Source organism: Hylobates moloch, unplaced genomic scaffold (genome assembly GCF_009828535.3).
Source record: "Hylobates moloch isolate HMO894 unplaced genomic scaffold, HMol_V3 SCAFFOLD_19, whole genome shotgun sequence".
NCBI classification, from domain to species: domain Eukaryota; kingdom Metazoa; phylum Chordata; class Mammalia; order Primates; family Hylobatidae; genus Hylobates; species Hylobates moloch.
This window is the reverse complement of record NW_026652294.1, coordinates 22,753,114-22,772,716: the sequence shown is the minus strand read 5'-3', so window position 1 is coordinate 22,772,716 and position 19,603 is coordinate 22,753,114. Positions and strand designations below refer to the sequence as shown.

Here is a 19,603-nt window from a genome sequence, read left to right as displayed (position 1 = left end):
TTCCTTGCAAGAACAAAAGGTTCTCTAGAATCCTTCAGCCACCAATGAAATGATCAGGCAGGAGAAAAACTTTAGATGGGAGTCTTGTCATCAAAAATAAATACAGTTGCATGGAGCTGCTTAAGATCTGAACCAAACTAAAAATAGGAAGACAGGGGCTAAAAAGTTATTTTAAGAACCCCCCACCACCACAGTGACTCCGTGGGCTGAGCGGGGAGCAGGAAGCATGTCTGGTCACACCATCTTGGAATAAGAAGCCATGGCTGGATGGATCAGATCCACTGATGGCACACGTGGAGCTGAACTTGACGCCAGCCGGGGGCGGGGGCGGGGAGGCACTGCCCTCACTGTTGCAGCTCCTTCATTCTGTTGAGGGCACTGCCAGCGCGGAACCACTCAATCTGCGTCTCATTGAAGGTGTGGTTCAGGAGGATGGTCTCCTGGGTCCCGTTGGGGTGCTTGATGATGCACTTCAGGGGCTGCAAGGAGAAGGTGGGTATGGGTAGAAGTGGTGGGTACTGCGTGCCCTTGGCCATGCAGGGGGATCAGGGAGACAGGGCACTGCCTGGGGACCTAGGAGGTCAGCAGGCTAATCCTAGGCCAGTCTGTGCCTGATGGCCCAGGTCAGACCCAGGTGGCACCTACAGGGGATTCCTGGGGACCAGAGGGTCCTGCAGTGGGTGGGCTGTCCTCTGAGTGCCAAGTCCTGGTGAGTAAAGGGAGGTTGGGGAGGTGGGAGGGCCCCGGGCTGACCCCAACGCCCAACTCTGAGAAGGCACTTTGCTTTCTCTGTGGGGCCACCTAGAGAACTGGGGGCCTTTCCAGCTGGAATGAAGCCTCCTGGGAGAAGCTACCCTGGGGCCAGTGCAGGAGGGGAAACAAGGTGGCTGCCCCTCACCCCACCACCTCAGGGGGACCCGGGCCCCTAACCTTGCCAGGGGTGAAGTCCTTCAGGCCCTGAATGGTCAGCTTGTCCACAGGGTGAATCTTGTTGTAGTCAGCTGGGTCAGCGAAGGTCAGAGGCAGCAGGCCCTGTTTCTTCAGATTGGTCTCTGGAAGGCAGGCGGCATTCGGTCATCAGGGAGCCTGACTAGCCTGGAGAGCTTCATTTTCTGAACCCATGTGGGGCTCTGGGAGATGCCCCTAATCCTGCTGCCTGGGACAATGCCCGGGCAGTGACTACGGGGCCCTGGTCTGCTCCCTTTCACTAGGGGCACCCCTAGCAAGTATGCACTGGTGCTGAGGTCTGTGAGGCCTTCCTGCTGCACATTCATGATCAGAAAGAACCCTCTGGCACATGCCCTAGATCTCAGTGGCTCAGATCTACAAGCCTGGAAGCAGGGCCTGCGGGAAGCCGGGAAGCTGAGCGTCGGATGTGCACTGTGTGAGCCTAAGAAGGGACAAGAGACTCACAGGCCTGTGGGCTGCAGTGGACACAGCCTAGAACCAGGCCCAACTCAGCCACGGGCAGGGCTAGTGACCTTGATCACTAGGGATGGGATGAGGATGGCCCGGGTAGACTCCAGCTCACCGTGGATCCTGGCAAAGCTCTTGGTGATGATGGCCCGGCCCCCAAGGTGGCGAGGCTCCAGAGCTGCATGCTCCCGGCTGGAGCCCTCGCCGTAGTTCTCGTCTCCAATCACCACCCACCTGATGCCATGTTTCTGTCAGGCAAGCGGGGGTAAGGTTATAAGGCAGAGGAGGGCACCATCCCCACCTGTCTGGCCCTACCTGCCTGGCCTCACCCACCTGGCACCTGGGCATCCTGAGGCTCCCGGTAAAGGGGCTAGAGGGGCCTTTCCTCACCTGCTGCCTAAGGGCAAGTGAAGCCTGGGTGAATGAGACCCAAACAAGGCCCAGAGGGGACAGAGGCGCGTGGTTGTCTGCAGTGGCAAAGAAGATAGAACCCACCCATTGGTGCTTGGCAGGGAGGCAGGTGTGTGTGGAGGGAGGTTGGGTGAGACGGACGGCCTCCGCGCCCCACACAAGATGCATCTGTGAAGCTCAAGGCACCCCCTTCCTGGGAGCACCCTCTACCCCACCCAGCCACCAGGGGGTGCCAGAGTCCTCTCACCCGGCTGGGCCAGGACTTGGGTTCAGCCCTCGTTCTGTTCGTTTCTCAAAGCAGAAAAAGTCCAGTCACCTCAGACCCTGACACTGGTCTCAGACCCTCTCTGCCTGCTCATTGCGAGGCCCCACGTAGCTCCCTCTCTGAGCGTGTTGGCCTCTGACTTCCCGAGTCGGCCCCCTTCCTTGTCTTGGTCTAAGGCCAGATATCTCCTGAGCGCTGCTCTCACTAACTCCCTGGTGCAGGGACCCGGCTGTATCACTGGACCTGGGCCTCATGCCCTCTCAGCCATGGGGAGGGGCTGCAGGCCTCTCCTCCCTTCCACAGCAGCCCCCTTTGGGCTTGGTCGGCCTCCTTCCCAGTTTCCACTCCCCTAAAGTCCTCCCTGCACCTGCCTTCCGGGCCCCTTCAGGAGTGACCACTGGCATTGCCCCCATCAACTCTGACCCACCTTGTAGTAGCGGGCAGTGTCAGGGACGGGGCCAAACTCCTGAGTGACGGCATTGCGCACAGAGTTGGCCTTGCCATTTTCAATGTTGATGGCACCAATGAGCAGGTTGTTGGAGATGTTATCCAAGTGCCCACGGAACTTGAGCCAGGGGCCAGCAGCCGAGATGTGGTCAGTGGTACACTTCCCTTTGACCTTGGGTGGTAAGTAGAGAAGACAGAGGTCAGGGCATGGCCCTGGAGGGGTGGATGACAAGCTCTCCAGAGGCAGGCAGCAGGGGTGAGAGGCAGGCAAGGCTTTAGACACCTGTTCTGTGGTCCTGGTGCTTCCACCCTAAGGCCACATGGGCTCAGGCCAGGCCATCACTCATCCCCTCAAAGGCCTCTGGCTGCTCAGTCTCCCTTATGGGGCAGAGGCCACCCAAAGTCAGGACAGGTCAATGTTCGCTCACCCTTCAGGCCTCGGCTGCAAGATCAGCCACAGATCTCATGCCGGACACAGGAGCCCAGGACATGCCTGGGTCCTGGCTGATGACTGATTAGTCTCTTCTGTCACAGGGGTGCCTGGAGACCCCTTAATAAGCAGCATAAATTAATATCTGACACAGATTGGAGGCCTCTGGCCACACCAGAAAGGCTTGTTTTTGGTCAGTGCCAAACACAGGCCATCCCATATCCACGGGTGCCCAACTGTGGGGGCAGGAGTCGTCCATGGCTTCCAGAGCCTGTGTGGACATGCCAGGTGTGGAGCCTGCTGTGCAATCACACACACCGTCCCAGCCCAGCCTGAGCTGTACTCACCTACCCACACCCACTGGAGGTGGCTCTGATCAGCTGCTGCTGGATGGCTGAGGGCCCCAGACGGAGGCTGGCCAGATCTAGCTCTACCCAGTTCGGGGCCACAGAGAAGAGGAACGCTGGACTGCAATACCCTTTCTGCTCTGCAGCGAAACCTCCCTTCCATCTCCCACCTGCGTCTTGACTGTTTGCTCACTTCCTCTAGGTTCATGGCCCTTCCCGATGCTCAGGGGACGGGGGGCCCTGGCAGGGTGGGGCTGTCCTGCCGTCCCCATGCTGCTGACCTTGATGAGGATCTGCAGGTCCTCCAGGTCCTTGCCATCCCACTTGTCAAAAGGCTCCAAGAGCTGCAGGCGCTGGCTGGTGGGGCTCACGTCCACATGCTGCCCGCTGCTGTCCTTGGGTGGGTGCTGGTAGGTGTCCTGCCCCGGGTCAAACTCCTGCAGCAGGGAATGGGGATGCGTGGGGTGCTGATTCCTCAGTTCCCACAAGGACAGACTCTCAGAAGGCAAGTTTTCCCGGGCCCCACCTCCCCTCCCAGGGAACAGAGCTGCTTCCTTCTCACTAGCAGTGCCCTCCCTGCCTGCACAGGAGGTGCTGTGAGGTTGAGAAGGAAGTGCCGTGGCCGCACAGCAACCAGCAGAGCCCCCGCAGGGGGCGTGGGTGCTCACCACTTTGGGAAGCTCATCTGCATCCGGAGCCTCCAGCTTGAACTTCTTGCCATCCGTGCCCGTCAGGTAGTCAGTCTCTGGGTTGAACTTGAGGGTTCCCGCAATGGCCAGGGCTGTGACAATCTGAAGTGGAGGTGGCCAGTTTGTTGGTCAGCACCAAACACCACTCCTGTCTCCTGCACCTACCAGAAGCCTAGACCAAAACTGAGAAAGGAACCCAGGAAATTTCCTCCCCAGACCGCTGTGTTCCTCAGAGGCCAGAGCTGCAGGATGATCTTTGGGACCATGGGGCCTTGGGCCTGCAGAGGACTCAGGAAGCCAAGGGCAGTGTGGCCTCTCCCATCCCTGCAGGGCCGGACCGGCAATGCTGTCCTCTCTCCTCACAGCTATCCTGGAGGGAGTGGGGGCCCTGGCGCAGAAATGCTGCTATGATGCAAAGCTGCTCAGTGCGGAGGACACTAAAAACATGGAAGGGGCCATTCCTTCACCCATGTAGCAAGAAGTATTTGTAGAACACACAGATAAACAACCAAGTCAAGAGAGCCTGGCTATGTGCCAGTCACGGCCAGGGCTGAATACCGCCAAGGGCAAGGCTCACTCTGACCACAGGAACAATGGCAAAGGCCTCCCTTTTGTGGAATTCCTACCTGGGGTCGGAAACTGCATGTGTCCCACACACTTTCCCAGGTAATCCCAAGGATTACGGGGACACAGAGAAGGTAAGTGACTTGGCCACACTCATACAGTGAGTCAGAGGCAGGGCTGGGATGTGTCCTAGGCAGTGAGTGAGATTCCAAATTCCATGCTCATAAGCACAAACCACTGTATAAATAATCTCATAATCCCACGACCCAGGGAGCCCCAGGCAGGAAGCACCAAGCGTGAGCCTGGGGCTGGGAAGGCCTGTGGCTCCCGGCTATCACTTGGATGACCCCTGTCCTGCGATGCCAAACCTGGTCCCAGTCCCCATCTCCTCCTGCCTCCTCCTCTGACCCGCCAGGGGCCCCCAGAGGCCGTCCCAGGCTCGTGCACAGCTGGGCGGTCTCACCTCTGGGGACGTGACGAAGGCATGGGTCTCGGGGTTCGCGTCGTTGCGACCCGTGAAGTTCCTGTTGTAGGAGGTGACGATTGTGTTCTTCTCCCCCTTCTTGATGTCCTTCCTGCCAGGTCAGAGGGAACAGGGTTAGGGATATCCGGCCTTGTTACCTGGCCTGTCCCGAGGACAGACAAGCTGGGTTCCTGTGGCGCAGCCCAGCCTAGCTCCTACCGAGGGAAAATGAAGAGGCCCTGCCAGGGTTGCCTCCTCCTTGGGCCACGCGCAGAGCAGAAGGGAACCTCAGGATCACTGGGCCCAGCCTGCAACCACACGTAAGCCAGAGGCAAGGCCTTGGTCAAGGCCTGAGTTTCCTGACCTGGGGCCACTGCCTCCTCCCAAACGTCTCCTGCTGTGTCTGCTAGGGTGAGGCCGCGCTGGCTTCCTCCTGCCAGCCTAGGCTTCAGCCAAGTGGCCCCCCAGTGCCTCTGCAGGGCCCTTCCTCACCCAGCCCCACTTCCCAGGCATGTCTGCCAGAGGCTTCTAATGGGCAGGAGTCCCTGTAGCTACAGACCTTGGCTGGAGTCTCTTCTCTCCACCCCAATAATTCCGCCTCCAACTTCTGGGGCTCCGTACCCTGTGCACAAGGGGCTGTCCTGTCAAAAGATGTGCCTCTTACCTGTCCCACTGGCCAATGCAGGGGCCACAAGCATTGGCCAGGACGATGCCACCCAGATCCCTCAAGATCTGTGCCTGCCAGGGAGAGAGGAAGACAGAATGTCAAGGGCAGCTGAGAATCTGATGGGAAGGGGTGATTTGGTGGCTGCAGGACGAAGTGCTGTACTGGAACCCCAGGGCAGCCACTGGGACCTGCCCTAGCCCCGGCCCAACAGGCCTGTGGGCTTGTGCCACCTGGAGGCATTACTCAGCATGGGGTGGGGGAGATGGGCAGGGGGATATGGGCACTCACATAGCCGTCCCGCTCAATGGTGGCGCGGATCTGCTCGGAACCTGGAGTGATGGTGAACTGGGACTTGCACTTGAGGCCATGGGCCAGTGCCTGCTTGGCCACAGCTGCTGAGCGCCCCATATCTTCATAGCTTGAATTGGTGCAGCTACCAATTAGACCTGGTGCATTGTGGGTGGTGGGGTTAAGGGTCAGGAGGAGACAGCAGAGGTCTCCACCTGACCTCAAATTATCCAGACTTGGCCAAAAGAGTTCACCATCTGGGCTGGGCCAGAGACTTTTAACAGAAACCAGTTGCAAGCAACCGAAATATCCAACAATAAAGGACAGGCTACTCATGACTTGGCATCATTTGAAGAAAGATGCTGTAGCCATTGGCCATGACGCTGAACACATCAGTACTATGACCCCTTTTATAGCAATATCATGTACATGTGTAGGCACGTCAGAGGGCTCATACAAACGTATGAACAGCCATCCTTGATGGCTGGGGCTGACAGGAGATGCTAATTTTCTTTTATACGTTCTAGTATTTTTTGGGTTTTAAAGATTGTTTTATAATTAGGGCAATAAGAGTTCTTTTTAAAAAGTCTATAAAACCTGAATAACATCGCATTGTCTGTATAGACAGTCTCTTTTTGTTGTTGTTGTTGAGATAGGGTCTTGCTCTGTTGCCCAGGCTGGAGTGCAAGGGAACAGTCATGGCTTGCTCACTGCAGTCTCTAACTCCTGGGGCGCAAGCAACTCCTCCTACCTCAACCTCCTGAGTAGCTGGGACCCACACGTGAGTACCACCACACCTGGCTAATTAATTAAATTGTTTTTGTAGAGGGAAAGTCTCACCATGTTGCCCAGGCTGGTCTTGAACTCCTGGGATCAAATGATCCTCCTGCCTCAGCCTCTCAAAATGTTGAGATTGGCCAGGCGCGGTGGCTCACACCTGTAATCCCACAACTTTGAGAGGCCGAGGCAGGCAGATCACTTGAGGTCAGGGGTTCCAGACTAGCCTGGCTAACACGGTGAAACCCCATCTCTACTAAAAATACAAAAATTAGCCAGGCATGATGGCGGGTGCCTGTAGTCCCAGCTACTCGGGAGGCTGAGGCAGGAGAATTGCTTGAACCTCGGAGGCGGAGGCTGCAGTGAGCCGAAATTGCGCCACTGCACTCCAGCCTGGGTGACAGAGCGAGACTATGTCTCAAAAAAAATTAAAAAAAAAAAAAAGTGTTGGGATTACTGGCGAAAGCCAATGCAACCAGCCAAGATAGTTTCTTTTATTAATTTAGTAATTTACTGCCGGGCGTGGTGGCTCACGCTTGTAATCCCAGCACTTTGGGAGGCCGAGGCGGGCGGATCACGAGGTCAGGAGATCGAGACCATGGTGAAACCCCGTCTCTACTAAAAATACAAAAAATTAGCCGGGCGTGGTGGCGGGCGCCTGTAGTCCCAGCTACTCGGAGAGGCTGAGGCAGGAGAATGGCGTGAACCCGGGAGGCGGAGCTTGCAGTGAGCCAAGATTGTGCCACTGCACTCCAGCCTGGGTGACAGAGCGAGACTCCGTCTCAAAAAAAAAAAAAAAAAAAAAAATTTAGTAATTTACTTTCTAATTATTAAACCACCAAAGACTTTTTTTTCTTAAAATTACTTCAATGAGTAAGGGCGAACATATTATATTGCCCTTATTTCCGGCCAGACAGTATAGAAACCTCTTTTCACATATTAATTTGTCACTTCTCCAGACAACTTTATTTTTTATCTATTTTTCTCATTGGTGATAGCAGCAATAGGCCCAACACCACCTTTAAAGGTGTCAGTACGATCATGACTCCTGTTTTACAGATGGGGAACCCACACGTAGACAGTGAAGTAGTTTGCTCAGGGTCACTCAGCTATTAGGTGGCAGAGCCAGGATTCAGGCCCAGGCCATCTGGCTCCAGGCTCCACGCTCTTCACAGCCACACTGTACCCAGCAGCAGCAGATGCCAGTGATTGGCATGCCAGGGTGTCTGCATGTGTAAACCATGAAAAGTCACATAAAGCAGCAAGGGTGATATAAAATGTAAAACAGAGAAATCTATGCACACAATACACAGAAACACAGCACACCTCTCCAAGAGCTCCTAAGAGCTTGCTCCTGGCTGGGGGTTGAGATTAGGAGTTTTAAAAATTCTTCTTGATTGTGAATATTCTCTACAATAAACGTATTTTTCTTTTCTGCCAAGAAAAAGTAATTTTTCTTTTCTCTCTTTTTTTTTTTTTGGGCACAGTCTCTTTTTTTTTTTTTTCTGAGACGGAGGCTTGCTGTGTCGCCCAGGCTGGAGTGCAGTGGCACAATCTCAGTTCATTGCAACCTCCGCCTCCCCAGTTCAAGCGATTCTCCTGCCTCAGCCTCCCAAGTAACTGGGACTACAGGCACATGCCACCACCCCCAGCTAATTTTTTGTATTTTTAGTAGAGATGGGGTTTCACCGTGTTAGCCAGGATGGTCTCAATCTGCTGACCTCATGATCCACCCGTCTTGGCCTCCCAAAGTGCTGGGATTACAGGCATGAGCCACCCCGCCCGGCCAATTTTTGCATTTTCTTTTAAGAGACAGGGTTTTTCCATGTTGCCCAGACTGGTCTTGAACCCCTAAACTCAAGTAATCCACCTGCCTTGGCCTCCCAAAATGCTGGGATTTCAAGCATGAGCCACCACTTCTGGCCGAAAAAGTAATTTTTCAATAATAAACCCATTTCAGAAACTGCCCACCTTAGAAAGTGCCACACAGTAGGCATAGGTGATTGTCTACAGCCCTGGGCAGAGCCACTGGCCCTGAGACCTGCTAAACAGATGGGGTGGAAGGTGCTTACCCACTCGGATGTCCAGAGGCCATCCTTCCTTCTCTGCCACCTTGCCCACTTCTGCCACAGGGTGAGCCAGGTCAGGGGTGAAGGGCCCATTGATGTGTGGCTTCAGCTGAAGAAACAAACATGAAAGGAGAAGAAAGGAGGGAAGAAACCTTGAAGTGAGGACAGCCTCTTTCACTGCCTCACCACGTCCCCACAGAGAGGCCACCGACTTTCTCTTGACTGAAACCTCATCACAGGGAAGAACTGAGCAGTTGGCTCTGCACACACCCACTCCCGGGCTCCCTCCAGCCCTGCTCTGCAGATGAAGGAACTGAAGCTCAGAAGTGACATGCTGTGCTCGAAGTCACACAGCTAGGAGACAGCAGAGGCACGGAATGATCAAGGCTGTCAGCTTCCTAAGTTCATTATCTCCCATTCGATGTTGCTTTTGGAATTTTTTTTTTTTTTCAGACGGAGTCTTGCTCTGTTGCCCAGGCTGGAGTGCAGTGGCGCGATCTTGGCTCACTGCAGCCTCCGCCTCCCAGGTTCACACCATTCTTCTGCCTCAGCCTCCCAAGTAGCTGGGACTACAGGCGCCCGCCACCACGTCTAATTTTTTTGTATTTTTTTTAGTAAGAGACGGGGTTTCATCACGTTAGCCAGGATGGTCTCAATCTCCTGACCTCGTGATCCGCCCGCCTCGGCCTCCCAAAGTGCTGGGATTACAGGCGTGAGCCACCGCACCCGGCTGCTTTTGGAATCTTATGACAAAAACGGACTTAAGGCCAGATGCTTTACATGTCATAATCATCAGTAAATGTGAGGCACTCAGCTATGTGCCCAGCATGCAGTAAACCTCCATCAGTGTTAGTTATATGAATTCATTCAATCCTCATGACTGTTGTAGGTTCCACACGTGATGGAGCAAGGGGCCTACAGAGGCTAAGTGCGTGACCAAGGCCACACAACTTAAGTGGCAGAGCCGAGGTGTGAACTCCTGCAGACGGGATCCTCTAGCCTGCCCTTCCTCTGGCTCTGCAAACACATGCTCTGATCTGTGGGTCTCAGGGTGCCTAACCCTGCTGGGATTTGCCCTCTGAACTCAGATAACAAAAACCCTTCAGGGTGAAACCTTGGCTTCTCCTAAAGCTGAGCTGGTGGCAAACTGACATCTACTTCTGGTTCAGCAGCCAGAGCTACCTCTGCTCTCCCCGTGGCTGTGTCTCCTCCCTCCCCACCTCCCGCTCCAGGCTGCTTCAGGAAGCAGTTTGCAGGAACACTGGGGACCCAGGGGCCCACGAGTCACCCTGAGGTTTTTTTTGTTTTGTTTTTGAGACAGTGTCGCTCTGTCGCCCAGGCTGGAGCGCAGTGGTGCGATCTTGGCTGACTGCAACCTCTGCGTCCCGGGTTCAAGCGATTCTCTTGCCTCAGCCTCCTGAGTAGCTGGGATTATAGGCACATGGCACTATGCCCAGCTAATTTTTGTATTTTTTTTTTTTTTTTAGTAGAGACGGGGTTTCACTATGTTGGACAGGCTGGTCTTGAACTGCTGACCTCAACTGACCCACCCACCTTGGCCTCCCAAAGTGCTGGGATTACAGCTGTGAGCCACCACCCGGCCCTCAATGAGTATTTAGGCAGGACCCACCCTGCTCCCCACTACTCTCAGAAACTTTTTGAACCCAATTAATTGTCTCCTCACCTCACTGAGGTTAATTTCAATTAGTTGGTCATAATGGCAGCCAGGGTCAGGCACCAAGTGATCCTTGAATTCATCAGCTAGATTGGCAATGTCTGAAATCAACAAGGGACGGGGATGGAGCACGTGAAACAGCAACTGTTCTTGAGAGTTCACTCACCACCCACCTGAGCACGTGCCAAACACCAGGCCCGCCCTGGGCACTGACTAGGCCAATGAAGAAACCAAGGCTGCTGTCCCTGCCCTTACAGAGCTCACACCCTAGTGCAGGAGCTGTCAAGGACACAGAGACACAGAGGAGGAGCACCAGCTAAGGTTCAGAGCTGGGGAGGGTGTTCTGGAAGTGAACAGCTGGGTTTTGAAGAAGCAGTCACTCAATAAGGAAAGGGAAGAGCCTTCCAAGGATTCCACGTGCTTATGGCTCTCCCCATGGCCCCTGGTCTCTGGCTCCTCATTCACTCCCGCAACGCACCACCCTTCACAGGTGCCAGTGCCCTCTGAGCTCCAAAGAAGCCAGGCTAGAGCCTTAGGGAAGTTGTCAGGGGAGGCTGGGAAAGTGGTTCTCCTTCCAAAAGTTCCCCTGCTAGGTCAGGAATTATCAACAGAAGCGATCCCTGTCGTGTCCGGAGTTTCCTGTGGGGGGCAGCAGGGACCAGGCCGAGAAGGGCAGGCATTCAGCCACCTTCCAGGGAAAACGAAATGCCCATCCTGAGGTGGGGCTATCTTGAACTCAGACGCCAGGCCCTTTGAGAAGCTAGAGAGAGCTCCAGACACTCTACTCAGAAACATATTGCACCTCTTCAGGGCTTTCTCAGAGCCTCGGACGCCTGTCTGGAGACCTGGGTTAAGGACTCCTGCCCGACAGGGAAAGGCGTAGCTGTCTTGGGGAGGAGCAGGCATGTGACTGTCCCGCCCACACGGACCTGCCCCTGCCAGCTCACCTGCCCGGCCGGTCTTGCTCAGGTACTTCTTCATCCTGTGGTTGTAAGGGAACACGGAAGTGGTGGCCCCAATTTCTGCACCCATGTTGCAGATTGTCGCCATGCCTGTGGAGCAACAGAGCCCCGGGCATTGGCTGGTGGCCAGGCCAGGGTCCCACGCACCTGCTACATGGCCACCTGCATCTTCACACCAGGGAGCTGCATTGCTTCTCCCCCCACTCAGAGAGATGTGGGGACAGCGGGCCGACTCATCCCTTGAGGCCCTGGGTAAAAACCTGGGCCAGTGAGGGGAGGCCATGGGGATCAGAGCTCAGGGCTCCAGCTCAGGGTGGCTGCTGGGTAGAATGAAGAGGACTCAGGTGAAGATTCAGCCCCCACACACTGTGCTGCGAGCTTGGGGCCTGACTGTCGCTCAAGAGACTGAACAGGCACCACGTACTGTAGGCTGACCTGACCAGACACTGCCCAGTTGCTATTCTTTTTGGCAGGGGAGGAACTGGCTCAGAGAGATTCAAGGTCATGCCATAAAGCACATAAAGGTAGATGGTGGCATTCGGATCTTGGTCTGTCTGCCTGGTGGCCCGCCCTCCTTCAGCCATACCATGGTGGAGACATTTTTCTGTGTCTCAAGTTTTCCAGTGATGGAGGCCGAGGTGGGTGGATCACCTGAGGTCAGGAGTTTGAGACCAGCCTGGCCAACATGGTGAAACCCCGTCTCTACTAAAAAAACAAATACAAAAAAATTAGCTGGGCATCATGGTACACACCTGTAATCCCAGCTACTCAGGAGGCTGAGGCCGGAGAATTGCTTGAACCCAGGAGGCGGAGGTTGTAGTGAGCCGAGATTGCACCACTGCATTCCAGCCTGGGCGACAGAGTTAGACTCCATCTCAAAAAACAAAAACAAAAAAAAACTGAAATGATACACGCTGTCTGGACCACAAAGCGTCACAGAACTGGTGGGGCTCACAGGTACTGCAGCTGCTACCAGACCACCTGCCTCAGGAGCCACTAGGACCGAGGTATGGGCCTGTTACCAACGTCCCGACTGAGCAGTCCCATGGCAGGAGTGAACCCCCATCACTGCAGGGGAACCAGAGTTCTGCAGGGCTGCTGGGGAGCCCAGGCAGGCACCTGGGAAGTCTGGACTGTTCCAAGTCTCCCTGGATTTCTGAGGGCCAGGCATCGAGGCCAGGTCACCAGGAGTGACAGGCAGGGAGCAGCTGGCTCCTACCTGGTCTTGGAGGCAGACAGGCACCGATCTCTAATCCAAGAGAAGTGAGTGAGGCTTGAACTTCAGCCAAGGGAGGATGTGAGCCTGCGGCTGCTTCATGAATGAAGCCCTGGCTCTGCCCATTCCCACCACTGCCTCTGTCCTCTCTGGATTCGTCTAGATCACCCAAGGTGGCCTAGTGCTATGGCCTGGGCCCAGCAGCAGAAGCTGTCTTGGCTCCTGTGTGTGGCCACAGGAAGTTACCCGCAGCCTTGATGGGTATCTCAATCTCTTCATCTGTTTAATGAGGGTGTGGACTAGACAATCTCTAATGCTGTCTCCAATTTTCCTTCTACCTCTGTCTATCCCAAGTCCCCAAACGGAACAGACAGATTCTTAACTGAAGGCCATTCACCGCTTCTATTCCCAACTGGAGACCCATCAGGCCCAGCACAGGGTAGGGGCCACGTCGCCTGGCCGCCTTCCTCACCAGTGCAGGAGATGGAGTCTACACCAGGCCCGTGGTATTCCATGATTGCACCTGTGCCACCTTTCACCGTGAGGATGGCTGCCACCTTCAGGATCACATCTTTGGGTGAGGACCAACCGGAGAGAGAGCCTGTCAGCTTCACGCCAATCACCTGGACAGGAGGGGGCGAGGCGGCTGTCAGAGGCCCTGTGTGCCTGTGCCGGCCACGAAGTCAGGATGGGCCTGCTGCCTTTCCCATTGCTGCTTATTGGTCTTTGCCTCCCTCCCAGAAGATTCGAGTCTAACTTGTTCCCTTTTCCCTCCTGGGTCCCACCGTCTCCCGTTGATCCCCACCAACCACCACTCCACAGCCAGCCCAGAATGAGTCCCTCCCCACCCTCACCTTGGGGCACTTCAGCTCCCAGGGGATCCCAGCCATGACATCCACAGCATCGGCACCCCCAACTCCAATGCAGATGCCCCCAAGGCCGCCACCATTGGGGGTGTGGGAGTCAGTGCCAATCAGAAGAACACCAGGGTATGCATAGTTTTCCAGAATAATCTGAAAAATAATCCAAGATGTTATATTTAGAAGCCCTCAGCCGAGAATACCACAAAATAGCCCCAATGACCCGGGGCCTCCCAACCACGTCCAGCCACTCTCCCAGGATGGAACTGGTGGGAGCAGCCCCATTTAATCCAGGCCGTCTCCAGGGTGGCCAAGAAGAGCCGGAGCCTTGGGAAACAGGTGGCCTGGGCTCTTAAATAGCTCTGATAGTTCCTGCTATATGTCTTGGGCCTTTGAATGCTGCCCCATGCCTCAGTTTCCTCATTTGTAGCATAGTAACCAAACACCCACACCACCATGACCCCAGGATGTGACAAGAACCAGAGAAACTGTCCTGTGATGGGCCCGGGCCCGGCCTCATCCTGGGTGTGGAGCGTCCCCACCTGGCTTCTCATCAGAGTTGGCGATTCTTCCAGGAGCTGGCTCCAGCCCCACAAGGCCCCTGAGGAAGAAGTCCTGGGGCCCCAGTGGGCGCACAAAGCTATGAACTTTTCCTCAACTGCAAAGAATAGGTGATGCCTCATCCACTTCAGCATCTGGAGGTGGCTCTGAGAACCCATGTGACTTGTTCAAGGCCTGATGCCACCCTGCCTCATCGCCTGTCCCATTTCACAGTACTCCCTTCACTGAGGCGCTCCTCCCAGCCAGGGGGAGCACTTCCCCCAAAACATTTGGTAAGAAAGGCAGCAGAGGTATAGGCTGAACACCCAAGTGCGGCCCAGGCACCAGGCACCTCTAAGGCGCCGGCCCCCTGAAGCTGCAGGACACTGCCTAGCAAGCCCTGAGCCAGGTGTCCTGCGTGGGGGTCTGAGGTCTGGCCCCACCATCTACTAGTTGTTGTGGGACCATGGACAAGTCACTTCTCTCCGAGTTCAGTTTCCCTATCAAGAAATAGCTAACAATCGTGCTCACATCATTGGTTCACTGATGACTGGATGAGATCCTGTCCATGAGGCACAGAATAGTGCCTGGGGGAAGCAACATTTTTATTTATTGTTTTGCAGCAAGAGCCTTCGCCTGAGGTTCTGCCGCTCATCAGTCAGATGGAGTTAGTGCCCCACCCGGGGATGTGGGGAAGAACACATAAGATGAGAGGTGTGACAGGCTCTGTGAACTCTCAGGACCCACCAGTGCTCCCAGAAATCTTACAGAAACCCCAGGGCCTCTGCCTCAGGACAAGCATCTGCCCAGCAGACTCTAAAGTCCAAAGAGTCTCATCTCCTGGGGATGCAGAGGGAAGACCTGGCTGGGAATAACTGGCCAATTCTGCCATGTACAAGGATTTAAGACTAGTACATCCCTAAAGAGCCTCAAAGTTGTAAAAGTTGGATCCATGAAGGCTGGGCACACAGAATTCGGGGTGGTCTACACAGTGTAGACACATGTGGTCCACATCCAGGGGGAGAGGTCAGGCAGACATGAGGACTGCAGAAGGTGCCATGATGACACTGGCCGTGACAGTGAGCTCCCCAGTCTGTGGGTGTGGCTAGACCGATGGGGGTGAGGGCTGGGAAGAAGGACTAATGCCTAGAACTACATCTGGAAATTCAGCCATCCATCCACACAACACACACATACATTAAGGACCTATTCTGTACTGACCTGGTCCCAAACCCAGAGCTAGAGAGGAATAAATAAGCCACAGTCCCTGTCCCCACAGAGCACATGATCCAGTGCAGAAAGCACTTGGCAGACGCTGGGAACATAATGTGAAGAGACCCCAGAGAGGATCCCACTGGAAGCCACTGTGCCAGGCACGGGGAGGGCCGGGGAGGCTCCACAGAGGAACCAGAAAGCTGTGATGTGGAGGAAGGTCTGCGGGCCAAGTGGGGCCAGGGCACTTCCCGGAGGGAAAGGGGTTCAGGTTTGGGTTGGACCTAGTGGACTGAGGCTGCTGACAAGGTGACATCAAAGCGGGAAGAAAGTAAAGCTGCAAAGTACTCCCATGGCCCCTGGGCATTTTCTTTTTAAAGAAACAAACACACGCGGCTGTATGCTTAGCAGCTAGCCGGTGGCAGATGTGAGCTGCCATCACTCACGGTTCCAAACTTTGGCCCAGGAGCTGCCATAAAGGCCTGGGCATTTGTACTGAGGTAGAAAGGGAGACACCTGCATTGCAGTGCCCTTTGTAACAGAAGGCCAAGGCTGGGTCCACCTGACTCCCTAACCCTGCTGCAGAGAGGGGCTTTCTAGTCCCCACAGGCCGCTGCAAACAGCCATTCCACACAGCCCCTTCCTGGCAAGAGTGACGGTTGGGCAGGGCAGAGGAGTGATCCCCTGCTGGCTCTGGTTTCAGAGCGGGGCAGTGCTGGGAGCCCATGTGGGGTCAGCTTACAGCCTGACTCAGCACATCCTGAGGAGGCCCGGACAGTGAAGTCTGGGATGGAGGTGGGGGGAAGGGCCACCTTGTAAAGATGCGAAGAGGCAGGTTTCATACATACAGGGTGGATGTAAATGGACACAAACTAGGTCAGTGGTCCCTAACAGTGCCCTTGGAAGAAAGGGAAGCACCCACCTCCCCAGAATATACACGTTCACACTTGCACTTCCAGAGACGAAACTGTCCAACTGTCCACCAAAACAAGATCCATCCTTGGGATGCCTCAGAAGAGCCCCTGGCTGACATGGCCACGTGACCTATGGTACCTCCACCCTACAGAACGCCATGAAGGAGCCAAGAAGAAATCCGAGCGCCACGTGCAGAAGCAGAAAGAGCTCTGGGGGCGAGGGAGGCGGCAGAGCAGCACGGTGGCATGGGGCACTCGCTCCAGACCAGCCCTCCTGCCCACAGGTCCTGGCTCCACAGTAAGCCAGCTAGGTGTCCCTGGGCAAGAACGTTAACATCTCTGTGCCTCAGCTGCCTCCTCTGTAGGGTGTGGACAGTAAAAGCACCTACTTCACAGGGCATGGCGAGTATCTTTCAAGTGCTCAGCCTAGTACCTGACACACAGTATGGGCTCATCAAATATCAGTGACACATGCTACAAGGGGTGACACTTGTGAAAAAAAAACAAAATAATACCATGTTCTGTATGAGAGTTTATGGGAATAGAAATGCTTGAGTACACGCCCCGAAGATAATGTGGAAAGAAACATGTCGCACTTAAAATGCTGGTTACCTGGGTGGTTAGGAGGGATTATTTTAACTTCTCACCCAGAAGATAAGAACGTATAATGACATAATGAAAATCAGTTTCAAAACAAAGGAGGAAGAGCATAAGAGCTGATGGAGATGTCATCCAGTTCCCCTCAGCCCCCCTGGGCCTCGAACCCCCTCCCCCCATAGGCCTGGTACATACTCTCTGGCTTGGGCCCTTGGGACGGCAGGCTGAGCCCAGCTTTACCTGGTGAATGATTCCAGATCCAGGCTTCCAGAAGCCCACGCCATATTTGGCACCTGCAGTTGCCAGGAAATTATAAACTTCCTGGTTGATGTCCTATTGAGACAAATCAATAACTGGGCGTTAGCAACATGGTTTGTGTCCAGGTGACCCTCACCAAGCCCTCCCCACCCCACCAGCCTCCCTTCTGACTCTGAAATGCTGGCACTGGAGATAGGCCCTCTCTTAGAGACCTTCTAAAAATAATTCCAAAGAGCTTGGATGTTGGCCCAGTCTCCACTAGCAGTGCCAGAGAGAAAAACAGGGGAGCAGAGATGGAGCCCCAGTTCTGTGACACCTGGCCAGGGTGGTGGGTCTGGAACAAGTCCCTGCCCTGGTCTGGGTCTCAGTTTCCTTATCTGGAGAAGGGACTAGTCTAAATAATTGCCAAGAGTGCCTGTGGCACTCAGGTCCCCAGCTGAGGCCAGCAGTGCAGAGGCAGGCCCTGGCCTAGGCACAGTGGCTGGGTGCAGTGGCTCACACCTGTAATCCCAACACTTTGGGAGGCTGAGGCAGGCAGATCACTTGAGGTCAGGAGTTCAAGACCAGCCTGGCCAACATGGCGAAACCCTGTCTCTACTAAAAATACAAAAATTAGCCAGGCTTGATAGCACACACCTGTAATTCCAGTTACTCGGGAGGCTGAGGCACGAGAATTGGTTGAACCTGGGAGACAAAGGGTGCAGTGAGCCGAGATCGTGCCACTGCACTCCAGCCTAGGAGACAGAGCGAGACTGTCTCAAAAAATAAAAATAAGAATAAAATAAATAAAAATTAGCCGTGCACCTGTGGTCCCAGCTACTTGGGGACCGAGGCAGGAAGATCACTTGAGCCCGGGAGTTCAAGGCTGCAATGAGCCGAGATCGTACCACTACGCTCCAGCCTGAGCGACAGGGCAAGACCCTGTCTCAAAACAAAACAAAACAAAACAAAAACCCCTGAGGCTTTTTTTGAAATAACTTGCTGGAGATCCCAGACTTAGACGACATCTGAGAGAGCTCCCTGGACTGGTGTCTGACTGTCGGAAGTGCTGAATTGTTGGTAATGTGTTTGATGGGTCCAAATGGACGGCTGTTGAATGGACCAGTTCTGAAAACGAGGTTTCAGCAAAACGAAATGATGGCGCGGGCTGTGGCCATCCTGCCTGTAATCTGAAGGAAGCTTCCTTGAGGGACAGGTAAGGGCCCACTGCACAGCAGATGTGAGGCCAGGATTTATCTGGAAGACATGGGAGGTCCCTGTGTGGGGTCAGTGAGACTGACACCAGTAACAAAAGGGTGGGACTCTGATGGACTCTACTGAGTCTCAAAGGAGGAACTAGGAAATGGGACCTGCCAGCCTCTGGCATGGGAGAGCGATGCTTCAGAGAAGGGACCCCAGCCAGTGCCCTCAGACCCTTGATAAGATACACTCAAAGCACACCCCCCTTCACTGAGACTCCAGACCAGTGTGCGTCCGCTGAAGGCCTACTGGGTTCCCTCAGGTAAGAGAATGGCAAAGAACGTGGGTTTCCAGAGCAGTCTCTTTCCAATTAATAATTAATACACTGGCTTTTTCATTTACAAATCGGTCACTTATGAAATTGGTATCCAGGACAGCAGGCTGTGGTTGTGTCTGGGCGCATGTGACTATACGTCTGTGTTAAGTGTGAGGAAGGGGTGTGGGAGGACCTCAGACTGGTGCCAGAGTCTCAGCCTGGACTCAGCCTGGATCCATCTCTTGTTCTGTGACCCTAGACAGGTCACTGCCTCTCTGAGCCTTAGCCAGAGGGACACTTTACAAATACACGTAAAAATGACCATATTCTAGGCCAGGCGTGGTGGCTCACGCCTGTAATCCCAGCACTTTGGGAGGCCGAGGTGGGTGGATCACCTGAGGTCAGGAGTTTGAAACCAGCCTGGCCAACGTGGTGAAACCCTGTCTCTAGTAAAAATACGAAAATTAGCCAGGTATGGTGGTGGGTGCCTGTAATCTCAGCTACTCAGGAGGCTGAGGCATGAGAATCGCCTGAACCCAGGAGGCGGAGGTTGCAGTGAGCTGAGATTGCAGTGAGCCGAGATTGTGTCACTGCACTCCAGCCTGGGGGATAGAGCAAGACTCTGTCTCAAAATAAAAAAGACCATATTCTTTCCCCGCTTAAACCGTTCTAGGACTCTGAGGATGGTGACCATAGTGTTCCCACAGCCCTGGAGTTCCTGGCTGCCCCTGCCCACCTCATACCACCCGCTCTTCCAAACACAGAGAACTCCGGCACTACAGGCCCCCTCTCACTTCCACAAAGCATCAAGTTTCTTCCTGCCCCAGGGCCTTTGCAAATGCTGTTCTTTCTAGCATGTTCTTCCTCCAGTCAATGCAACTCATATGTTCAGTCCCCAGGTTATCTGTCACATCCTTAAAGAAGCTCTCTCTTTCCCCCAGCATCTAAATTAGACCTCTTTTTTTTTTTTTTTTAAGACAGAGTCTCGCTCTGTCTCCCAGGCTGGAGTGCAGTGGCACAATCTCGGCTCACTGCAAGCTC

At 54.5% G+C, this 19,603-nt stretch overlaps 1 protein-coding gene across 2 annotated transcripts in view; it reads right to left on the bottom strand.

Moving 5' to 3' along the window:
* Positions 1–66: 66 nt before the first annotated feature.
* ACO2 (aconitase 2) overlaps positions 67–19,603 on the bottom strand; it is a 64,693-nt gene continuing 45,156 nt past the window's right edge. For both annotated transcript variants that reach the window (XM_058431205.1, XM_032139068.2), the window contains 15 exons: positions 17,050–17,142; positions 13,541–13,699; positions 13,159–13,309; positions 11,456–11,560; positions 10,518–10,609; positions 8,837–8,942; positions 5,988–6,145; positions 5,697–5,770; positions 5,033–5,144; positions 3,985–4,107; positions 3,598–3,753; positions 2,520–2,711; positions 1,532–1,664; positions 931–1,052; positions 67–479 (listed from right to left, as the gene is read on the bottom strand). In XM_058431205.1, the coding sequence (XP_058287188.1) occupies positions 345–479; positions 931–1,052; positions 1,532–1,664; positions 2,520–2,711; positions 3,598–3,753; positions 3,985–4,107; positions 5,033–5,144; positions 5,697–5,770; positions 5,988–6,145; positions 8,837–8,942; positions 10,518–10,609; positions 11,456–11,560; positions 13,159–13,309; positions 13,541–13,699; positions 17,050–17,142 (1,911 nt within the window). In that variant the 3' untranslated portion in view covers positions 67–344. The remainder of the gene's footprint in view (positions 480–930; positions 1,053–1,531; positions 1,665–2,519; positions 2,712–3,597; positions 3,754–3,984; positions 4,108–5,032; positions 5,145–5,696; positions 5,771–5,987; positions 6,146–8,836; positions 8,943–10,517; positions 10,610–11,455; positions 11,561–13,158; positions 13,310–13,540; positions 13,700–17,049; positions 17,143–19,603) is intronic.